The sequence below is a fragment of the Rhizopus delemar genome, genomic scaffold, assembly GCF_000149305.1.
Source record: "Rhizopus delemar RA 99-880 supercont3.17 genomic scaffold, whole genome shotgun sequence".
Taxonomy (NCBI): domain Eukaryota; kingdom Fungi; phylum Mucoromycota; class Mucoromycetes; order Mucorales; family Rhizopodaceae; genus Rhizopus; species Rhizopus delemar.
In genome coordinates, this window is record NW_027137843.1 from 291818 (window position 1) to 309040 (window position 17223).

At 33.7% G+C, this 17223-nt stretch overlaps 4 protein-coding genes across 4 annotated transcripts; 2 read left to right on the plus strand and 2 right to left on the minus strand.

Annotated features, from left to right (window-relative positions):
- Positions 1-5257: 5257 nt before the first annotated feature.
- On the plus strand, positions 5258-5869 carry RO3G_15697 (uncharacterized protein; the record flags this gene model as incomplete). Its single annotated transcript, XM_067670281.1, has 3 exons — positions 5258-5510; positions 5571-5735; positions 5793-5869. 3 exons carry the CDS (start codon positions 5258-5260, stop codon positions 5867-5869), a joined length of 495 nt encoding a protein of 164 aa, XP_067526382.1.
- A 531-nt stretch (positions 5870-6400) lies between these two features.
- On the minus strand, positions 6401-10200 carry RO3G_15698 (uncharacterized protein; the record flags this gene model as incomplete). Its single annotated transcript, XM_067670282.1, has 4 exons — positions 6401-6555; positions 6608-9349; positions 9404-9761; positions 9820-10200. 4 exons carry the CDS (start codon positions 10198-10200, stop codon positions 6401-6403), a joined length of 3636 nt encoding a protein of 1211 aa, XP_067526383.1.
- A 1662-nt stretch (positions 10201-11862) lies between these two features.
- On the minus strand, positions 11863-13282 carry RO3G_15699 (uncharacterized protein; the record flags this gene model as incomplete). The annotated part of the gene is made up of 2 exons (XM_067670283.1): positions 11863-12981; positions 13046-13282. The coding sequence occupies 2 exons, from the start codon at positions 13280-13282 to the stop codon at positions 11863-11865; spliced, it is 1356 nt and encodes a 451-aa protein (XP_067526384.1).
- A 2346-nt stretch (positions 13283-15628) lies between these two features.
- Positions 15629-15949, plus strand: RO3G_15700 (uncharacterized protein; the record flags this gene model as incomplete). Its single annotated transcript, XM_067670284.1, has 2 exons — positions 15629-15668; positions 15717-15949. 2 exons carry the CDS (start codon positions 15629-15631, stop codon positions 15947-15949), a joined length of 273 nt encoding a protein of 90 aa, XP_067526385.1.
- Between the last annotated feature and the right edge of the window lie 1274 nt (positions 15950-17223).

Sequence of the window (17223 nt, forward strand, 5' to 3'; positions counted from 1 at the left end):
AGGAAGAAAAGATTAAAAAAGCGCGAATAATTTTTCCACGTAGTGAACACTGTATAAAACGCGTGCTGACATCATTTCCTTTTTTAGTCACTATGTTATTGTGCAAATTGAAGTCTATGAAATACTATGTTCCATATTTTATCCATATAGTTAAAAGCGAGTGTTGTATGTATACAAAATTTAATTAGTTTGCACTACACGTAAGAGGTACACAACTCAGACTTTGTACATATAAAGTGTATTGCAGGATAAAGAACACGCAAGCAACTTCTCCATTTTCCCTGACATATTACAATCAAGACGTTCTTAAATAGTTTATTTTCTTTTTCTTTTATTAGATTTGTGGCCTTTATCTTCAAAGTTTCCTTTACTACTTAATCATATTTTTTGTTCGATGGCTGGAAAAAAATGAATTAAACATATCTAGTATTATGGAAAATAAAGACAGTCATTGCTATGTTCTTACTCACTTCTCCTTTTTGATAACCTATTAGTGCTGTATTGGAAACGTGAATATTAATTAGTATTTGTTTAGCTATAGGTAATAATCGTTGTATCATAATAAGCTTACAGTACGTAGGCAAAGCGTAGTCCCCTAAATTCTATGAGTGCACACAAGCAAATATTTGTATAGATGTTTCTATGAAATGATGTAAATAGTTCATGATTAAGCTTTATTTGCATACATAGTATTTGATCATGGTTTTTATTCTTTTTTAAACCAATCTAAATCATTTATTAAGTAACTATTCCAAAAAAAAAATATTTATCAGCTACAAGTGACAATAATCAAATCGACTTTACCATTTTGTTCTTCACTACATGCTTGGTTTATAACATTATTTGTCTATAGATCTAGCAAGTATACGAAGCTTTAGTTCATTAATGGAATCTCCGGAATGTGTTTCTATAGATAAATAGGTTACAAAGCATAGTTCATTATTGTCCTCTCGAAAGTCTGCAACAGATTAATACAAACAGCTGTGTCAAAATTCATCCCCATTCACGGCTTAGTATGTAGTAGAGAAGCATCATACTCCTTGTATTCCAAAGACTTTCTCATACTCTATATGTAGAAAGCCATTATTTAAAAAGGAAGAAGAAATTTTGTTTATTACTATACGAAAGGATACCATATATAAGAATGCTTCAGGAGATGCCAAGCACAACAACCTTTAAGTTATTATAAATAAACTTCATGGTCTTATCATTAACCACTATCCTATGTGTCTAAGAGGTCAACTATTATTACAAGCTATCAAAGCTGCTCTAATGTTTAATTAAAATTGTTGTATGTGGGCTTATTTTGATAATATGATTTGTTTGCAGATTTATATTACAGCGACAAAAACAGCCTTATCAACAAAATTATTAAGTTTAAAGACAGAAGATCGTGTAATAATGGGTAAGTCTTTTTGCAGATACAGGATACTTATTTGAAAGAATTGGCGGGCTGTTTTAAACTAGTGGTACATATTCGGTATCAATTAATGGCCTTGAAGGGTTATTTACTTTAATTTCAAAACTAAGGTTTGAATGACAACAAAAATTAAATCTGCCACCTTTTTTAATATTGGTAGTTTCAGTAGTTTATTTTGTTTAGCAATGTATCAAATCTTTCAGTATTGCATATATTATAGCTTAATTTCAAATCAATTAAAAACCTTGGCTTATTTTTTATCGTTAACAATGTATAATTTATCAATATAGTTATCTTTGATTTCTTTGTAGATGTATTTTTGATAAAATTTCAAAAATAACTTAATATTATTTCTTTTACCAAAATCAGCGAGACTTATATATAGGAATTAGTTGATAAATCAACGTGTTAATTCTTATTTTTTCTATAACTTTAAAATTTCGTTATTTGTACCTGTTTTAGTATGTTTACTTTCTTTATTTTTAATTTCTTCATTATCTTGATTAACAGACTCCTACATATCAATATTTATTTCTATGTTGCTTCCTAAATTACCTAATACTGGTACTTACATATTGTCTTCATTATTACTTTAACTTTTATAATCGTCATCTTCTATAATTTCATTTTTTTGTTGTTGTGTACCTTTGTCATAACGTCTATGGATGCGACAAAAATCATCATTAATCATAAACATACACCCAAAGGATTTACATAAATTGCATGCACCACTTGATCTAATATCGTTATTTAATCTTTCTTCTAGGATATTCTTCGTATATCCCTAATTCATAAAACCCACCTTCTTCACAATATTGACACCTTTATTATTAGGATTTTCCTTTTTATTATATTCTATTTCATTTATTTCTTTATAATGTTTTAACCAGCATAACCTATCACCAATACATCGATGGCCGTTATTAGTGCAACTTTGGATAAGACATTGACAAGATTTTTTTTTGTTTATCTCTAACATCTTTTCAGAGAATGTATTTATTATAAGTCGATCTTGTTATTTTTAGAATTTTTTTTTGTTAGTTCAATGTATTCAAATCTTTTTATTCTAATATATTATGGTTTAATGTTGTTTGATATAATTTGTAGTATATAAAGTTCATTTTTATTAATTTTAACCTTTTTGCAAGTTTCCCTATAAATGATACTCTTTATTTTTCTTTCTCCATTGATATTACTTTAAATGCAATAAAATATTCTTTTATTTCTATTTCTATGAACAATATTTTGCTTTAAGCTATCGCAAGCACCTTCAACTGTATTAGTAAGAAAACTAATTACTAAGTCCTTGAAACTTTTAGAATTGTTTATAGTTTTATGTTTGTATCCAATATTTCTAAAATGTTATAACCTTTCTAGCAATCAGTATATATAGTTGTACGTTTTTAATATGTGCTTTGATAATATCATCTATATTTTCAATATTTCTTTCTTCCATCAGAACTAAAAACATTTTCTTGTTTTTAATTTTACTTTAATTTTTAATCTACTTCTTTGAATACCTCCAATAATCCATGCGCCCTCAACTACATGAGATTTATTATACATTCTCTTTGCTATTTTACTCTCGTCAATTTCTACGATTTCATTTCTCTTATTAACAATTGTTTATTTTTAGTATTTTTTTTATGTTTTGTTATATGATGACGCTGCCTTCTTACTAATTTACGAACCTGGCGTTATAAAAAATGAAGGAGCTTTACTCAAAATAAAATATAGTATATGCAATTGTATATTTATAGTAATCTTAACTTATTGAATATAGTACACTTCTATGGTGAATATGGTTTTTTATATCTATAAAATCTACATAATATTTTTTATTTAAATTCAACGCTGTGTCTTTATCACATTTTAAACATTTATATAATCATTTTCTATTAGGTATTTTAAAGCATGTGCTTCATTATCAAATATTTTTTAAAGATCAATAAGACTTTAAGCATATATTTTTAATAATTGTAACATTCAATTCTATACAAGAATAATTAATACTACTCTTGTTTTAATTAACCTGAGAGTTACTTGGGAATAAATCCATAAATGTCGATTACCATCATTCATTGCACGAGCTTCGAAGGAACGGAGTAAAGGTCGGATACTAGTAATGGTTATGCAACTTCATTTACCGATAACAAAGATAGAATCACTGAACTGAGTTAAATGAGGAGGATTCCTTTCAAACCAAAGCCGGAACAAAAAAGGAAATATTGAAAACATCAACTGTTTGTTAATAATCTTTTTCATGGGAATGAAGGGTAGAATTGTACATTCAAAATAATGTCTAAATAGGAGAAATAATATTACACCTTTCTTTCTATGTCACACATTTCTTCTTTACACTTAATTTTAATAATAGTACCCAGTAAGCTTGTAACATCTAGACTAATTTATTCATCAAGGAAATCACTATTGATCACATAGTGATCATTTTCGCTTTTCATTTGTTGCTATTGGGCTTTATAGTCAATTAGTCCTTTTGCAATGAAATTCAATTGGAAAATCATGAATAATTACAGTTTCAGACAAGTACTCATTTAGTTTATTTTGTAAAGAACGATTGGAGAAATGAGTTGGTACAAGCTACATTATTTAACAAAAACAGCTTATTTTTAATTACTTTAAGTCGCATATAAAATGATTATGTTGATAAAATAAGCTTTTATCTGAAATGCATCGCTTCATAAATCTGAGTACAGCATGCCAATAGACTAATAACACGAACGTCTACGGGTACTGACACACTTACATATAAATACGTCAAATTTAATTTTAAAATACGAAAAAATTTATTTGTCTGACAAGACTATTAACTTATCAACATTTAATTATTTTTTTTTATACAGTATTCTATGATTCATCACAATTTCATCAATGTGCTAATGAATTTAGAGTAGTATATATCGAATATGCCAGTAGTTTCCATAAAGTATATGCAAAAAAAAAGAATCAGCCCAAAAAAATACCAATTGAAACTGTTCATTCGATGATGTTCTTTGAGTAGATTTTTTACTTTAAACAACATATAGTCTAATTAATCTATTTCAATAGACCTAGAGCAGAGATATTACTGGGGTAAGAAATATTTTACTCCATTTTTTATTAAATACTTTAAGTCTAATCGTAATGTAGAATGTGAGCTAGATTTGATTCAAAAAAGCACATAAAATGTGCAGAGCCTTCAAAAAGAGCCACTTAGGATCATTTATTGCTATAAGACTAGATGTGAACATGCAGTGGGTTTTAAGAAAAAGTTGATTCACAAGTAAGAAAACACCAAGTTTTTAAAAATAAAGACAAAAAAGCTATTGATAATTTTTGTGTGAAAAAATGCATTTTTGCTTATGCTGTTGTTCGCATATCACTATTTACAAGTAGTCTAATGTAAATTTGTAGTAAAAGGATTCTGTCATAGTCCACCAATGCCAAGTTGGATTTCTAAGAAGAAAGGGTATTTTGCTTACAAAAATACAACTTATGGTTTTTAAGTATCTGCGCTATTTGTTCAGCCATTGTATCTATTAGAATTTGCTGCCGCTGAAAATACAGAATGGTGTGCCTAGAATTTGCAATATAAAAACGTGACGTCACTTTTTTTTTTTGCCACTGTAAGACCTTGTTCATGGAAAACTTCTAAAAAGAGCAAAAAGTTAATTCTTGTTTTTTTTGGTTGAACCGATTTCTTAGTAAGTACTGCTTCCAATGAAAGCAATCCATAAATCTATACTATTTTTAAAACAACACAAAAGCTAATAGTTTCATTCTACCTCTTATATCTCACAATAAAACATTCAATTCAACAAAATGCAGTATTAAACCATGCCCATTAAAGAATTCAACCAATCTTATCCTGTGATTGACACAGATCCCCACTTTTCCCGTGTAGTTCGCTACTTTAGACCATCAGATTATGCTGCATGGGCAGCTGGTACTGCTGCTGCTCCCGCATTACTGTTGGGAATGGAAAAAATGCATCCTGTTGGATCTGCTCATACCTTACGTTTTCCTCTTCGTGTTGCCACCATTATCGGCGCCTTTGGTGGTTTCTTGTACGCCTACCAGTCTAGCAGTCGTAAGCAAAGAGTATTTTAGGTAGAAAAAGAGTATTAACAAACAAAAATTTTTTTAATAGTTCGTTTTTGGGGTTGGACTGAGAATGCAGCTGAAGTTGCTAAAGATAAAGCTGAATTAAGCCAACTTGCAAAGGAAGGAAAGCCTTTGTATGGAGAAAGTTATATGCCTGAACATATTCAAGACAGCTCTGCTAGAAACTCTAGATTTTCACAATTGAAATTTGGTACATAACATTCAGATATTATTTAATTGATTATATATTGAGCATACACTTGTATAGGCGCTATTCCATGGTTCAACTTTGCCAACCATAACCATCATGGTGTTGATACCGCAAAGTACAGTGAATCTTCTTAAAAAAAATAAATGGCCTGAAATTTTATTTGTTTATAAACTTATGTGCGTGTGTGTTTTTACATAAACTACTTGTTACAAAAATGTATTGATATCCAAAAAATGTATAAAAGTCTAGAAAGGGAATGAAAAAAAAAATAATCTTATGGGTGATAAATTAATGGTTGGGTGGTATACGACTTGTACGTTTACGGTATTGACGACGATGGTTATGTTCTCTTTCTAATTTAGATACATGATGTTTGCCATTACAGCACATACGGACATCTTCTAATGGATCGTCTTCATAATCAGGGCTAGTTGATTCTGTTCGGTGAGTAGCAGTAGTGGTACTAACTGATGGTTGATAAAACATATCATGTAATCGACGAAGACTAGCTCTTTGTAATAATGAACTACTTGCAGTACTAGCAATGGATTTTATGTTGGTATTTCTTGAACTGGGTGGACGAATGCTTGATTCAGCGTTGCGTGAAAGCAAATGAGATATAGACTGGATGATATGGTCAGCAATGCATACAAATGATTTTTTTCTTAGTACAATACCTCGAACCAAGCATCATGCTTTTCCATAGTGGGGGCAGTTAATCTTAGTTGACGATGGCTTGTTTGAATCAATAAACTGACACTAGGTAATCCTTCAGGGCCTGTTGAATGATTGGGTATAACCGTAATATTTTCAATCAATGCTATATAATAATAAGTGCCTAACCCTAATACTTTTTCTCTTTTTTTTCTTACCACTCTTTGCCTTGGTATGGTTTCCATCTAGGCCGGGTGTTTTGTTTGACCAATACAATGTACGAGAATAAGGATGAATCCAGAAGTAGCGTTGGTGTTTGTTTTCTGAAATACCACCACCCATTGTCTTTCTTGTATTTTTCCATAGCCAGTCACCTATCATAGTTTTTGTGACGAGACTAATCATGCGTGGGTCAGTAGCATTGATACTGCGATTATCAAAGTGTGAAGAAGCAACGGAGCGAAGTTGATCACGGGTATTGGCAGTCGACATGCTAGACATACTAGCAGGTGTCCTATGTAAGGAGCGTTGATAGTCTCCATCTAAATCGGGCATTTTTCCTTTATTCTTTGGAGACAGAGCTCTAGATAATAAAGATGATGGTGGTGGACTTGTAGGACGTTCAGGAATATCCTCTTCATTTGGTTTTTGTTCCTCTGGCTCTTGCTCATGTACAGTACAGGGTCCATTGGTTAACTCTGGAGAAGAGGGTTTCTGTTCAGTAGGTTTGACAACCGTGTCTTTATCTTGAGGGATATGCACCATAACACTACCAAAGCCATTGTCTTCTTCTTCGTCTTTGTTCACATCTTCAGTAATATTTGACTTCTCTGGTAAATTAATAACAGCTGAATCTCTATTGGATTCCTTGTTATCTTTGTTTTCCTTCACTTTAGCAAGGGCAATAGCAACAGCAGTAGCAATTAATGAATCAGTCTCTTTTTTACTATAAACCTTTTTGTCTTCATCATTTTTATTTGCATCAGCAGTTTCTTTCTTTTCATTTTCTGTAGACACATCTAACTTGTTATCCAGTACAGCATGAATTGAAGTAGGTTTGGAAGCATATAAAAGGTCTGCACGAGATGTGCGGGGTGTCGATGGCTTTTTATCTCCTAATTTTTCGTTCAAACTTTGGTTGGAGCCAATTTCACTGAGACCAGCAAGACTGGCTAAAGTGTTTCTGCTTGAAGGCTTAGACTGATTGATATCGGAAGTAGCATCGTAATAGAAAGAGTTGTCATCTTCCTCATCATCAGATAATGGACGTTTAGCTAATTGAGGGCTAGACAAAGGCAATACAGAAGGTCTTTCGAACATACCAGCATCATATTGTACGTGAGCATCCTTGACCTCAACAGAGTTCGTTTGAGCTTCAGCATCAGTACGCTTTATGTTATGCTGTGCATCGAGTTGCTGTTGCTTCACAGTTTCAGTAGACTCATTTCCAACTGTCTGTGAAAACATTTCGTGTGACTCGGCTTCTGCTTCAACAGACGCTTCTGAAATCTGACCACATTCTGTCTGTGTAGGCAGTGACACAGCAGAAACAGGTGTTGTTTGTACTAGCTTTTCGATACCCTCGGATTCAGCTTCAGTTTGTGTTGAGATACCAACAGTTAGTTTAGGGCTGAGGCTTGTTTGAACAAAGCTCTCAATGCCTTCAGGTTTGTCTTCAGTTTGCATTGATATATGAACAGGTGATGAAGTGGGTGTGGAAGCAGGTTCGGAATCTTCCGTTTGTGTAGATAGCGACATGGATGGCAAAGCAGCTGTTTGTACAAAACTTTCAACACCTTCAGATTTAAATTCCGTTTGAGTGGAGATTTCGACACCTGATTTAGTAGGAAGTATGGAACCAGCAATAACAGCAGCAGCAGCAGCAGCATCTCTGGCCCTCAGATCATCGGTAATCTGTTTAAGAGAGTCATCTTTTGTTCTATCAAGTGCTTCACTATCTCCAAGAAGCACTTCCTGAATAGTTACAGGGTCAGTGTTGACTTCAACATCGACCACGATGGGCTTTTGAGGCACCCGACTTTGTGACAGTTCAGAGGACAACGAAGTAAATCCCACATGGTTCATATCAATCGGAGAAATAGGCATGTCATTCTCACTATCATCTCCACTATCGTTATCATCTGATATGGAGGAATACGAATAAACAGAATCAGGGTCTTCAACACGAGAAGAGGCAGATTTGAACTTTCCGCGCTTTGAAGATGAATCTCCTGGCTTCTTGCCTCGTCTTTTGGGTGTCTTGTGTGTGCGTTTAGTGTCATCCTTAGATGAACGAATAGTGTTAGCATCAACCCACATTCGAGGATCATTCTGTAACTGCTCAATCATTTCTTGAGATTCTGCCAATAGCTTTTTCAATTCAAATTTCTCTGATTTCTCTTTATGCAGATTTGAACGCAGATTGGATACCATACGGTGGGCATGAGCTAAAGAAGTTTTCAGAGTCTCTACTTCCATAGCTTGGCTACGTGTGGGCGGTTGTTTAGGCGATGGTGGGGGAGATGAAGTAGGTGACGTTTCATCTTTAGTTGCTGCTATGCTTGGTGCTTGGTCCTCTGATAATTCGGAACGTGTACTGGCTTCAGGATCAGATGTGACATGTTTGACGATACGTGATTGGGCTTTAGCTACAGCAAGTTCTGAAGTAAGGGCTTCGATTTGCTTTGTTTGGTCACTTTTTTCTCTTTGCAAAGCGGCTGTATGTCGACGCATAGATGACATATCTTGTTCATGACGGTTCTTCATAGCATCAATCGTACTATTTAATTTTTCTTCGCGAGCTCGTAACTGCTCAATTTCTGATCGAAGTTCATTCACCTGTTTTGCCAGCTTGTTTTGTTCCACGTTGGCTTTATTTAAGTTTTGTTGAAGCTCAGTAACGCTGATGGTCAGTTCTTGCTTTGCCAATTCAAGATTCCACGTTTCCTCTTTTAGTTTTTCTATAACAACAATGACAGTTATATGATTTGAGTCTAATCAATTTTTCTTGTTACCTTCGTTCTCTTCTTTTTGACGCATTTGTTTGGCCATTGCTTCTGCAGCTCTTTCCAAGTCAGCTTTTTGATTTTCCAATGTTCGGAGCTGCTCTTCCTTTTCTTGCAGCAATGCTTGCATCTTTCTAACTTCCAACAGTAAACCTTGACCGATTTCAGTTGCAAATTCAATATCAGTGTTCCTGCGGTCTGTATTTGGAACCTTGGATCGACGTTTAGTAGGCGTAGAACCTGTTGGTGGAGGAGGTAAAGGTAGAAGAGTAGTTGAATCATGATGAGGCGGTAATAAAGAAGATGCTGTGGGACTGGGTAAAAGATCTAGGCCAGTTGTCATAGGTGCTCGCTGTTGACCAAATGACTATATAATCATTCATAAGTACATTTTTTCAAGCATAAACAAAAAGATGTAAACAAACCTCTTTTTTATTACGCATACCAGGTGGTTTTCTATAATCGGCCAAGTCCCTTTCAAGGTTTTTTAGCCTCTCACTGGATAAAGGTGATTCGCTTGAAAGAGGTTCGTATTTTTGGTTTTCGAGCTCTTTTATTTTCTCTTCAATTTGACTCACTTGTCGAGCCAATACGTTTTTACCTATGCCACTACTTGAACCTTCCAATTGTCTTTTCTTTTCTGCCAATTGTTGCTCAAGTTCTTGTCGCTGCATTTGTAACTTATTATTCTGATGCACAGGCTGTCGAACAATGGTTGATGATGATGGCGTTGGTAAAACTCGCTCATTTGTAGTGGATGCTGATGTAGGTAAGGATAAGGAATGTTGAGGGGGAGGCGTGCTCATAACTGTGTTTGTGTGTTCTAAAGGAAGGTGTATGCGAGTTGCAGATTTAAAAAGATTTGCTTATTATTAAAACTGTAATAAAAAAGGTTTGTGTTGGTATGTGAATCTTTTTTCTCTGTTCTTTATATGAGCTGACTCATATATTCTTGTACTATGAATATACTTGGGAAACACAAAATAAAAGAAAAAAAAATTAAGGAACGAACAAATAAAAAAAAAAGCAAAATAAAATAAAAAAAAAAGTATGCAGAAAAGGAACTTTGGAGATTTGAATCTATTTTACGTGACTTTTTGATTTATTTGTATTACTTTTTACTTCATGATTTATTAAATTCTTTTGCTTTTTTGGGCTTAAATGAATGAAAAAAGGCACTTTATTGAGATGTCTGATTGTGTATTATTTCTCAACACGACCAATTACCGATTCAGGACAAATAGAATTTGAATTTACATGTGTCAAATACAGTAGATCATTTAGTGACATTTTTTTTTTGTTTCAATCCCCTTAATATGTGGCGTTAACATATTTTCTATTGCTTTTAACCCATCCTGTCCAATCTATTTCATTGTCTCCAAATCCCAGGAATCAAAATATTAACGTGTGACAAAATATATAAATAAAAACGTTTATTTGCTCAAGTAGCTGCAGTATACAAATAACAAAATTTATTTTTTCATATAAAATGAGAATGTAAGAATGATGTGTGTTTAGCAACAAATTCTTTCTATATTCCTCCCTTTATTACTATATCTCCTGTATCTCTCCTCACTTAGTATGTATGAGAAAGATTTAACTAGCATTATATAATGAAGGTAGTAATTGGTATATTTATTTAGTTTACACATGGTTACCTCGATAAATTTCTCTACAAATATGTAGTTCCTTTTCTATTCGTCATCCTCTACCTTTAGGGATACGGTATTTACTTTTAACTTTTGTACGTAAGACACATAGGATGCGTCTTCTTTGGATGATTTGACTTGAGGGTACTTCAAATCAATGCATAGCTGTTCAAGCACAATAGGTTTCATTTCCGCAGCATTAAGAATAACTTAACAATTACCTTTTAAAGCTTAATAATAGGAATGCAACGAAGCTTCCTAAAAAGCTACTTTTTATCCTGTCTAAAATGTTTGCCAACACTATGTCTTCAAAGCACAATTTGATATAAGCCACCTTGCTTTATATGAACTTTAATCAAAAGCGTCTCATATTTATTTCAAAAATTAGCTTAATGAATTGAATGTATATCTTTGACCCTCAGCAATCACAGTCTGATGTATTTATTGCAATTTATCCCATTCGTGTTACTGCCAAAAAGGTCCAAGTGTCTGCGATGTTACACGATGTGTTTGACATTGCATTCTTAGTATGACAGATATCTGCTGAACAACTGTATACAAGCTTTCCACTATATGCTTTCAGGCGATTGTTTAGCCAAACCAGCAATACATTAGATGGCAGCTGCAAGTATTTGAAACACAAAAAATCACCTATTCGAAATATATGTCCTTTTACAAAGAAATCAGAATCATCTTAGGAAAAAATATACAGCTCTAATAACATTATGTTATAAAAAGCAAAATTAAATGTTTGTTGTTCTTATTGTTACTGCTTGCATATACAATCATTTATAGGATAATCTTTATTTTTAATCTGGTTTAAAATTCTTTAATTATTTGCTTTTCTTTTTCAAAGGTATTGTTAGTACTATTAGTGGATTCGTTGTCTGAATCCTTTGGATTTGTTTCGCTCACGTTATTGGCAACCACAAATATAAGAGGAAAAGAAACAAAGACGAGTATCCAACAAATAAGACACTCCCATTTTAAAGGGATATTGACAGCATCAATACCGAACGATATAGCTGCACCAGCACTTTGAGTAGCTTTATAAAACCCAGCATATCGAGCAAGCAATGAAGGATCATTGGACATGGCGCCCATGAGCCAATACATGTAAGTTTGATAAAGGGCATCACTGAATCCGTAACACATATAGAGAACAAAAGGTCCGCCAAACCCAGAATCTTTCCAACCAATCGGCTGATTGAAGCTGTTATCAAACGTCAACTGAAATACAAAGCCACCTGCCCATACAGCCATGATAACCAAAAAGAGTAAAGCTAATGAGAAAAGAGCACGACCACGTCTTGTCATTCCCTGATAGTCAAGCAAGCATCCGAGCATCAAAGACCCAAAGATCTGCAGGCCCCAGTACATGGTATCATTCAGTGCTCTAGCAGAGGAATTGAAGTAAACGGAATTGATTCTAAATTGATACGAGTAAAACCAATTGGAAGCTAGGAATGCGGGTATGAGGCACAGCATACGCCATTCTTTCCAAACAGACAAGACTCCTTTGAGTTCGTCGCTCCAGTGTAAAGGCTTTTCGATGGCAACCTTAGTACCATCAGGACGAACAACACGTGTAGGACTTGCAATGGCTAGAGAAAGTACAACACCAACAAGCATCACAATCACAAAAGCAATATAAGTACTTGTCGAGACGCCTCCTGATGCCTCGTCTTCCAGGTTAAGAGCTAACGCAATTACTGAGCCAAGGATGCCACCAATATTGAATAAGGCCCAAAAGATAGCGACGTACTTTCCCTTGTTTTTTTCTTCTGGATAAGACATCATAATAGCCCCTTGTGCAGACCAAAAGACACCAGCACAACAACCAAGGATAGCACCTGCTGCAATGACAAAACCCGAAACTTGTTTGCGATCATAAACCCATAAAGAAGCAGAATAAATAACATAACCAAGTGAACCAATCTATACCCCACAAATTATTAATTCCGAAAAAAAACATGTGGAGAAAAAGATTTTTTTTTTTTACTGTCAATGTATGCTTCACGCCGACTGTGTTTGTAAATGTGCCAGAGAAAAACCCAACGATTGCAAAACAACCGTAAAGAGCACCATTAGCTGAATCGATCAATCCAACATTAGAGCTCATTGAACCACCTGCCCCAAGCCCGGATAGAGCATTAAACATCCCTGGGCAGCAGAGACATACAAAACCTAATAAAATGACTTGTACTAGAGGTGTAAAGTATTTATCAAATAACCTCATATTTTTCTTTAAAAATTTTATGAAAAAAAAGGGACTAGGGAAAGAAAGGAGTTCTTTAATTAAAAGCAGCTTGCTGTATAAATATACCAAAAAAAAAAGCAAGCTAAATTACGAAAGGCAATCATTTGCTACAAATTTTATTATCCGATTTCTTATCAAATGAATAGATAATACGCTGTAATCAAGGACCTTTTTCCTTCTGGAGGTAAAATAAATACAGATAACACTTTGATAGCCATCTTTATCTGTACAATCAATAATTCTTTTTTTTTTTTCATTTAGTTACTTTTAAGAGTATAAAATAAAACAATTGAATACAAGTATTTTATCCGACACAAGTTGAGTAAGCCCTGAAAAGGGTTCTATATTATGTCATTTTTTACGATCAGGGTTCTGCTGAAATGTGTGGGAAAAAAAAGGGTGCAGCAGTTTCCCCACATTGGTTACTTTAAATGCCGAAATGTTTCAACGAAAAAAAAAAAAAAAAAAAAAGAGTACTGTGTGGGTAGGTTACATGTAAATAAATAGGTTTCCTATTTTTACCATTATTTTATACATGATACAATAAGAGAGTGGATATTATTTCTTCATTTCATTCTCTTTTAAGAAAATATTTTATACATCAAACATCCCGACCATTCAGTTTTAATTATCTCCCCGAAAATAAACCTGTTTTCAGTTTTTGTGCGAAATGAATGCAGCTTTTAGAAAGAGGAGTATACTTATAACTCAAAGTAAAACGCACAGATAATTGATATTCCAAAATAACTTGCAAGAGAAAATGAAACGAAGCAGCTGTGGGATGTTATTTCAGCTCAAGTTTACAACAAAGAAATATACATAATGCAATAAAAAATTTTTTTACTGTGTTCAAATTACCATCGTATTTTATCATCGTTTGCTTTCAACATATAGAAGACTAAAATCAATTAAGCAACACAATGTCATAAAGCGTCTACATTTTTAAATCTAACAAGTACTGTGAACTAAAAACTCTTTTTTTGAAACTATCACATCCTTGGCACTACTGACAACAACGGAACACCATGAAGTTCATGAGCGGGTAAATAGGAAATGCTTTCTGTAGGATCAACTATCATGATTCTCCCAACTTTTGCGTTTGCTGTTTACTTTTTCTTTCTGTTGAAAATTTGATTCAAGGCTGGAATAAAAAGACTTGATCGATCCAATAGTATAATTTTGTGTGTTGTTCAGTCAGAAAGAAAAAAAAAATGCCTGTCCTTTTTTTAACAATACGAGAATAATTGTACATGGCAAATTTTTCTTTTTTTCTTTAATTTTCAGTATGTAATATAAAAAGAGTTGACTGGAGAGTAGCTGCAGAAAATGAACTATAGATAGCACTAATTCTACAGTCAGGCTCAATTACGACAAAGAAGCTGCAAAATATTGGTTGTAAGAAAAAAATTCAGAAATCATGCCTAGTTGAACGAATGCTAAAACGCTTTTGAGCCGAATGTCAAAAGCGCAAAACAAATGAAGCACGAAAGAGCTTCTATGGCTTCCTCTGACTCATCAGTGATCAGACTGACCAAAGATATTGGCTGTAGTGACTTGCTGTGACATTGTACAAGTTACTAAGAAATCATCATAATGTCTTTATCCCATTTTATTTTATTCTTAAATACTCCGACGATCAAAACCTCAGCATTACATCTGGTATATGCTTTTAAATTCTTGTTTAATAAATAGACTTTGTATTTGGCTTTGTGCCTTTACAGGAAATACATATATAAACTATTGGCATCCAATCACCCTGATTGATTGCTATAATTCTTCAGTACAGATATCGTACTTGCGATACTGGTGATTACACTTTTCTATCTTGTTCTTTTTTACACCTTATTTGTTAAACAATGCCTTATCATTATAACCGTGATTCGTTTCTTGAAAGTTTTTCAGTTGGCCATATCAACTAGAACAATAAACCATTTTCCTTTTATTCTGTTGTTCTTTATAAATGTATCATTCTTTCTTGGAATAGACAAAAAGGGAATGTGCCATCCAACCATAAACGTCATCAAGAAAAATCATTTTGGCAGCATTTATTACTCTATCTGACACGTCTTTGCCGATATTGGCGCTTTTTCTTTTTTGTGAGAAAATGACTTCATTAAAGTAGTTAAACGCGATGATCAAACCTGGGCGAAAAAGTTTTGGGAAGATGCAGAATAGAACATTTCTGAAAAATTGATAAGCCTTGATAAAAGAAGGACTACACACTTGAAGGCGAACAATGAGATCATGTGATGGATCATATCAAATTCCCTAGGCACGCGTTGTTGTTTTGTAGATAATTTGTCGATTTACTTTGAAGATTTCAGTATGAAAGCAACCAGTGCTGGAAAATTCATCAGAGCACAAGGTAGATTTTTTTTTCAAAAAAAAAAAGGGGGAACTTTTCGTCTAGTAGCAAGACATGATGAGGAAAGAACCGTCAAGAGAGCTGCGTGGACAGTTTCTGACATGGGCTACCTTTCCAGATGTGTTTTTCTGAATGCATCGGGTGTCAGTATCAACATGAAACCACCGCCCGCCTGGTTTAAGCTTGGCAGGCCAGCAATCATCGAGACTTCTTTGACAAAGAGCGTTCCTCACACTATGCTTGGTATCATTTCTGCTTTGGGAATAATTGAAATTGAATAGACAACCTGCCGTCCTAAAAAAAAAAAGTTCAAGGTTGACAGTGTTGGCAAAAAAAAGCGTTCGCTAGCAAAGAATACGGCTCGAAAGAGTACCACTGCTGGGTACTATTTGAAATTCATAAAAAGAACTTTGAACGAAATGGATAAAAAAAATCCGTTAATGAAGGGCTTTGATGTTGTAATGGACAGTGCTATCCATTCTTGCCTCAAAAGAAATCAATGAACTGATTACTACTATCTTTCTCCACGTTCGACCGAATTGAACCTGTTGAACCATTCTAGTTTATCATTAAGAGTAAATTGAGACATAGCCAGTTCACTGAATTGTAAGACTTTTTATCAAGAATAGCTGAGACCTGTAACGATATTCGAGTCCTTCAGCTTAAAGGTCTTGAACAGTATTGTATTAATCAATTTCAGAAATGCATGAAGAAATCTCTTAATCTATAAATTTCATGCCAATTGATGAGAAAACTGAAAATCAGTACTTTGAAAATTGCTTTTTCACTTTACATTGTTTAAAACTTTTATTTTCGTAGTCTAACGTGAGAGCACTGTATTTTCATTTAGTTGGAAAAAATATCAACTTTAACGACATACCTTTTTTAAAATATTTTAATAACTTTCAAAAAAAAAAAAAAAAAAGAAAAAGGCATTTATTTTAGGACTTGTGTCTTCATTTTTATTTTCTTTTTGAAAAGGGGGAGCGACCGCCCATAGCAGTAGGGGTAGGAGCATAGAGCCTTGATGTTGCTCCCGGACAGGAACACCGGGAATAGCAGTTGGGGCAGGAGCAAAAAAAAAAAAAGACACGATAACATAAACTCGAAAATGAGAACCATCCCATAAAGCACCTCGAAACAGACAAGCAGAAAAGAAAAAGAAAAAGGAGAGCTAGCCTTTCATGATGGAGCCAAATACCATAGACAGTTACATGAGTACTTATTTTAACAAATAAGGGCTATTATTCTTTGAACTATCAGCAAACTTTAAGATATTTTGTTTTTTGTCATGATGAATAGAAAGACTTACCAGAAAAAGTTAACACCAGTCTGTGAGAAAAGAAGAATAGCGAAAAGAAAAAAAAGAAAGGAAAAAAAAAAAAGTTCTTTTATTGGATATTGTTCGGAGTTATCCGATATGGAACGTCGTTGTTCGACACTGGCTGCATCATATAGATTGCACTATAAAATGAATCAAAAAAAAAAAAAAAAAAAAAAACGAATTTATCTTTATCACACTCTTTTCTAGCGTACAGACAAGGGATGGTGTGTT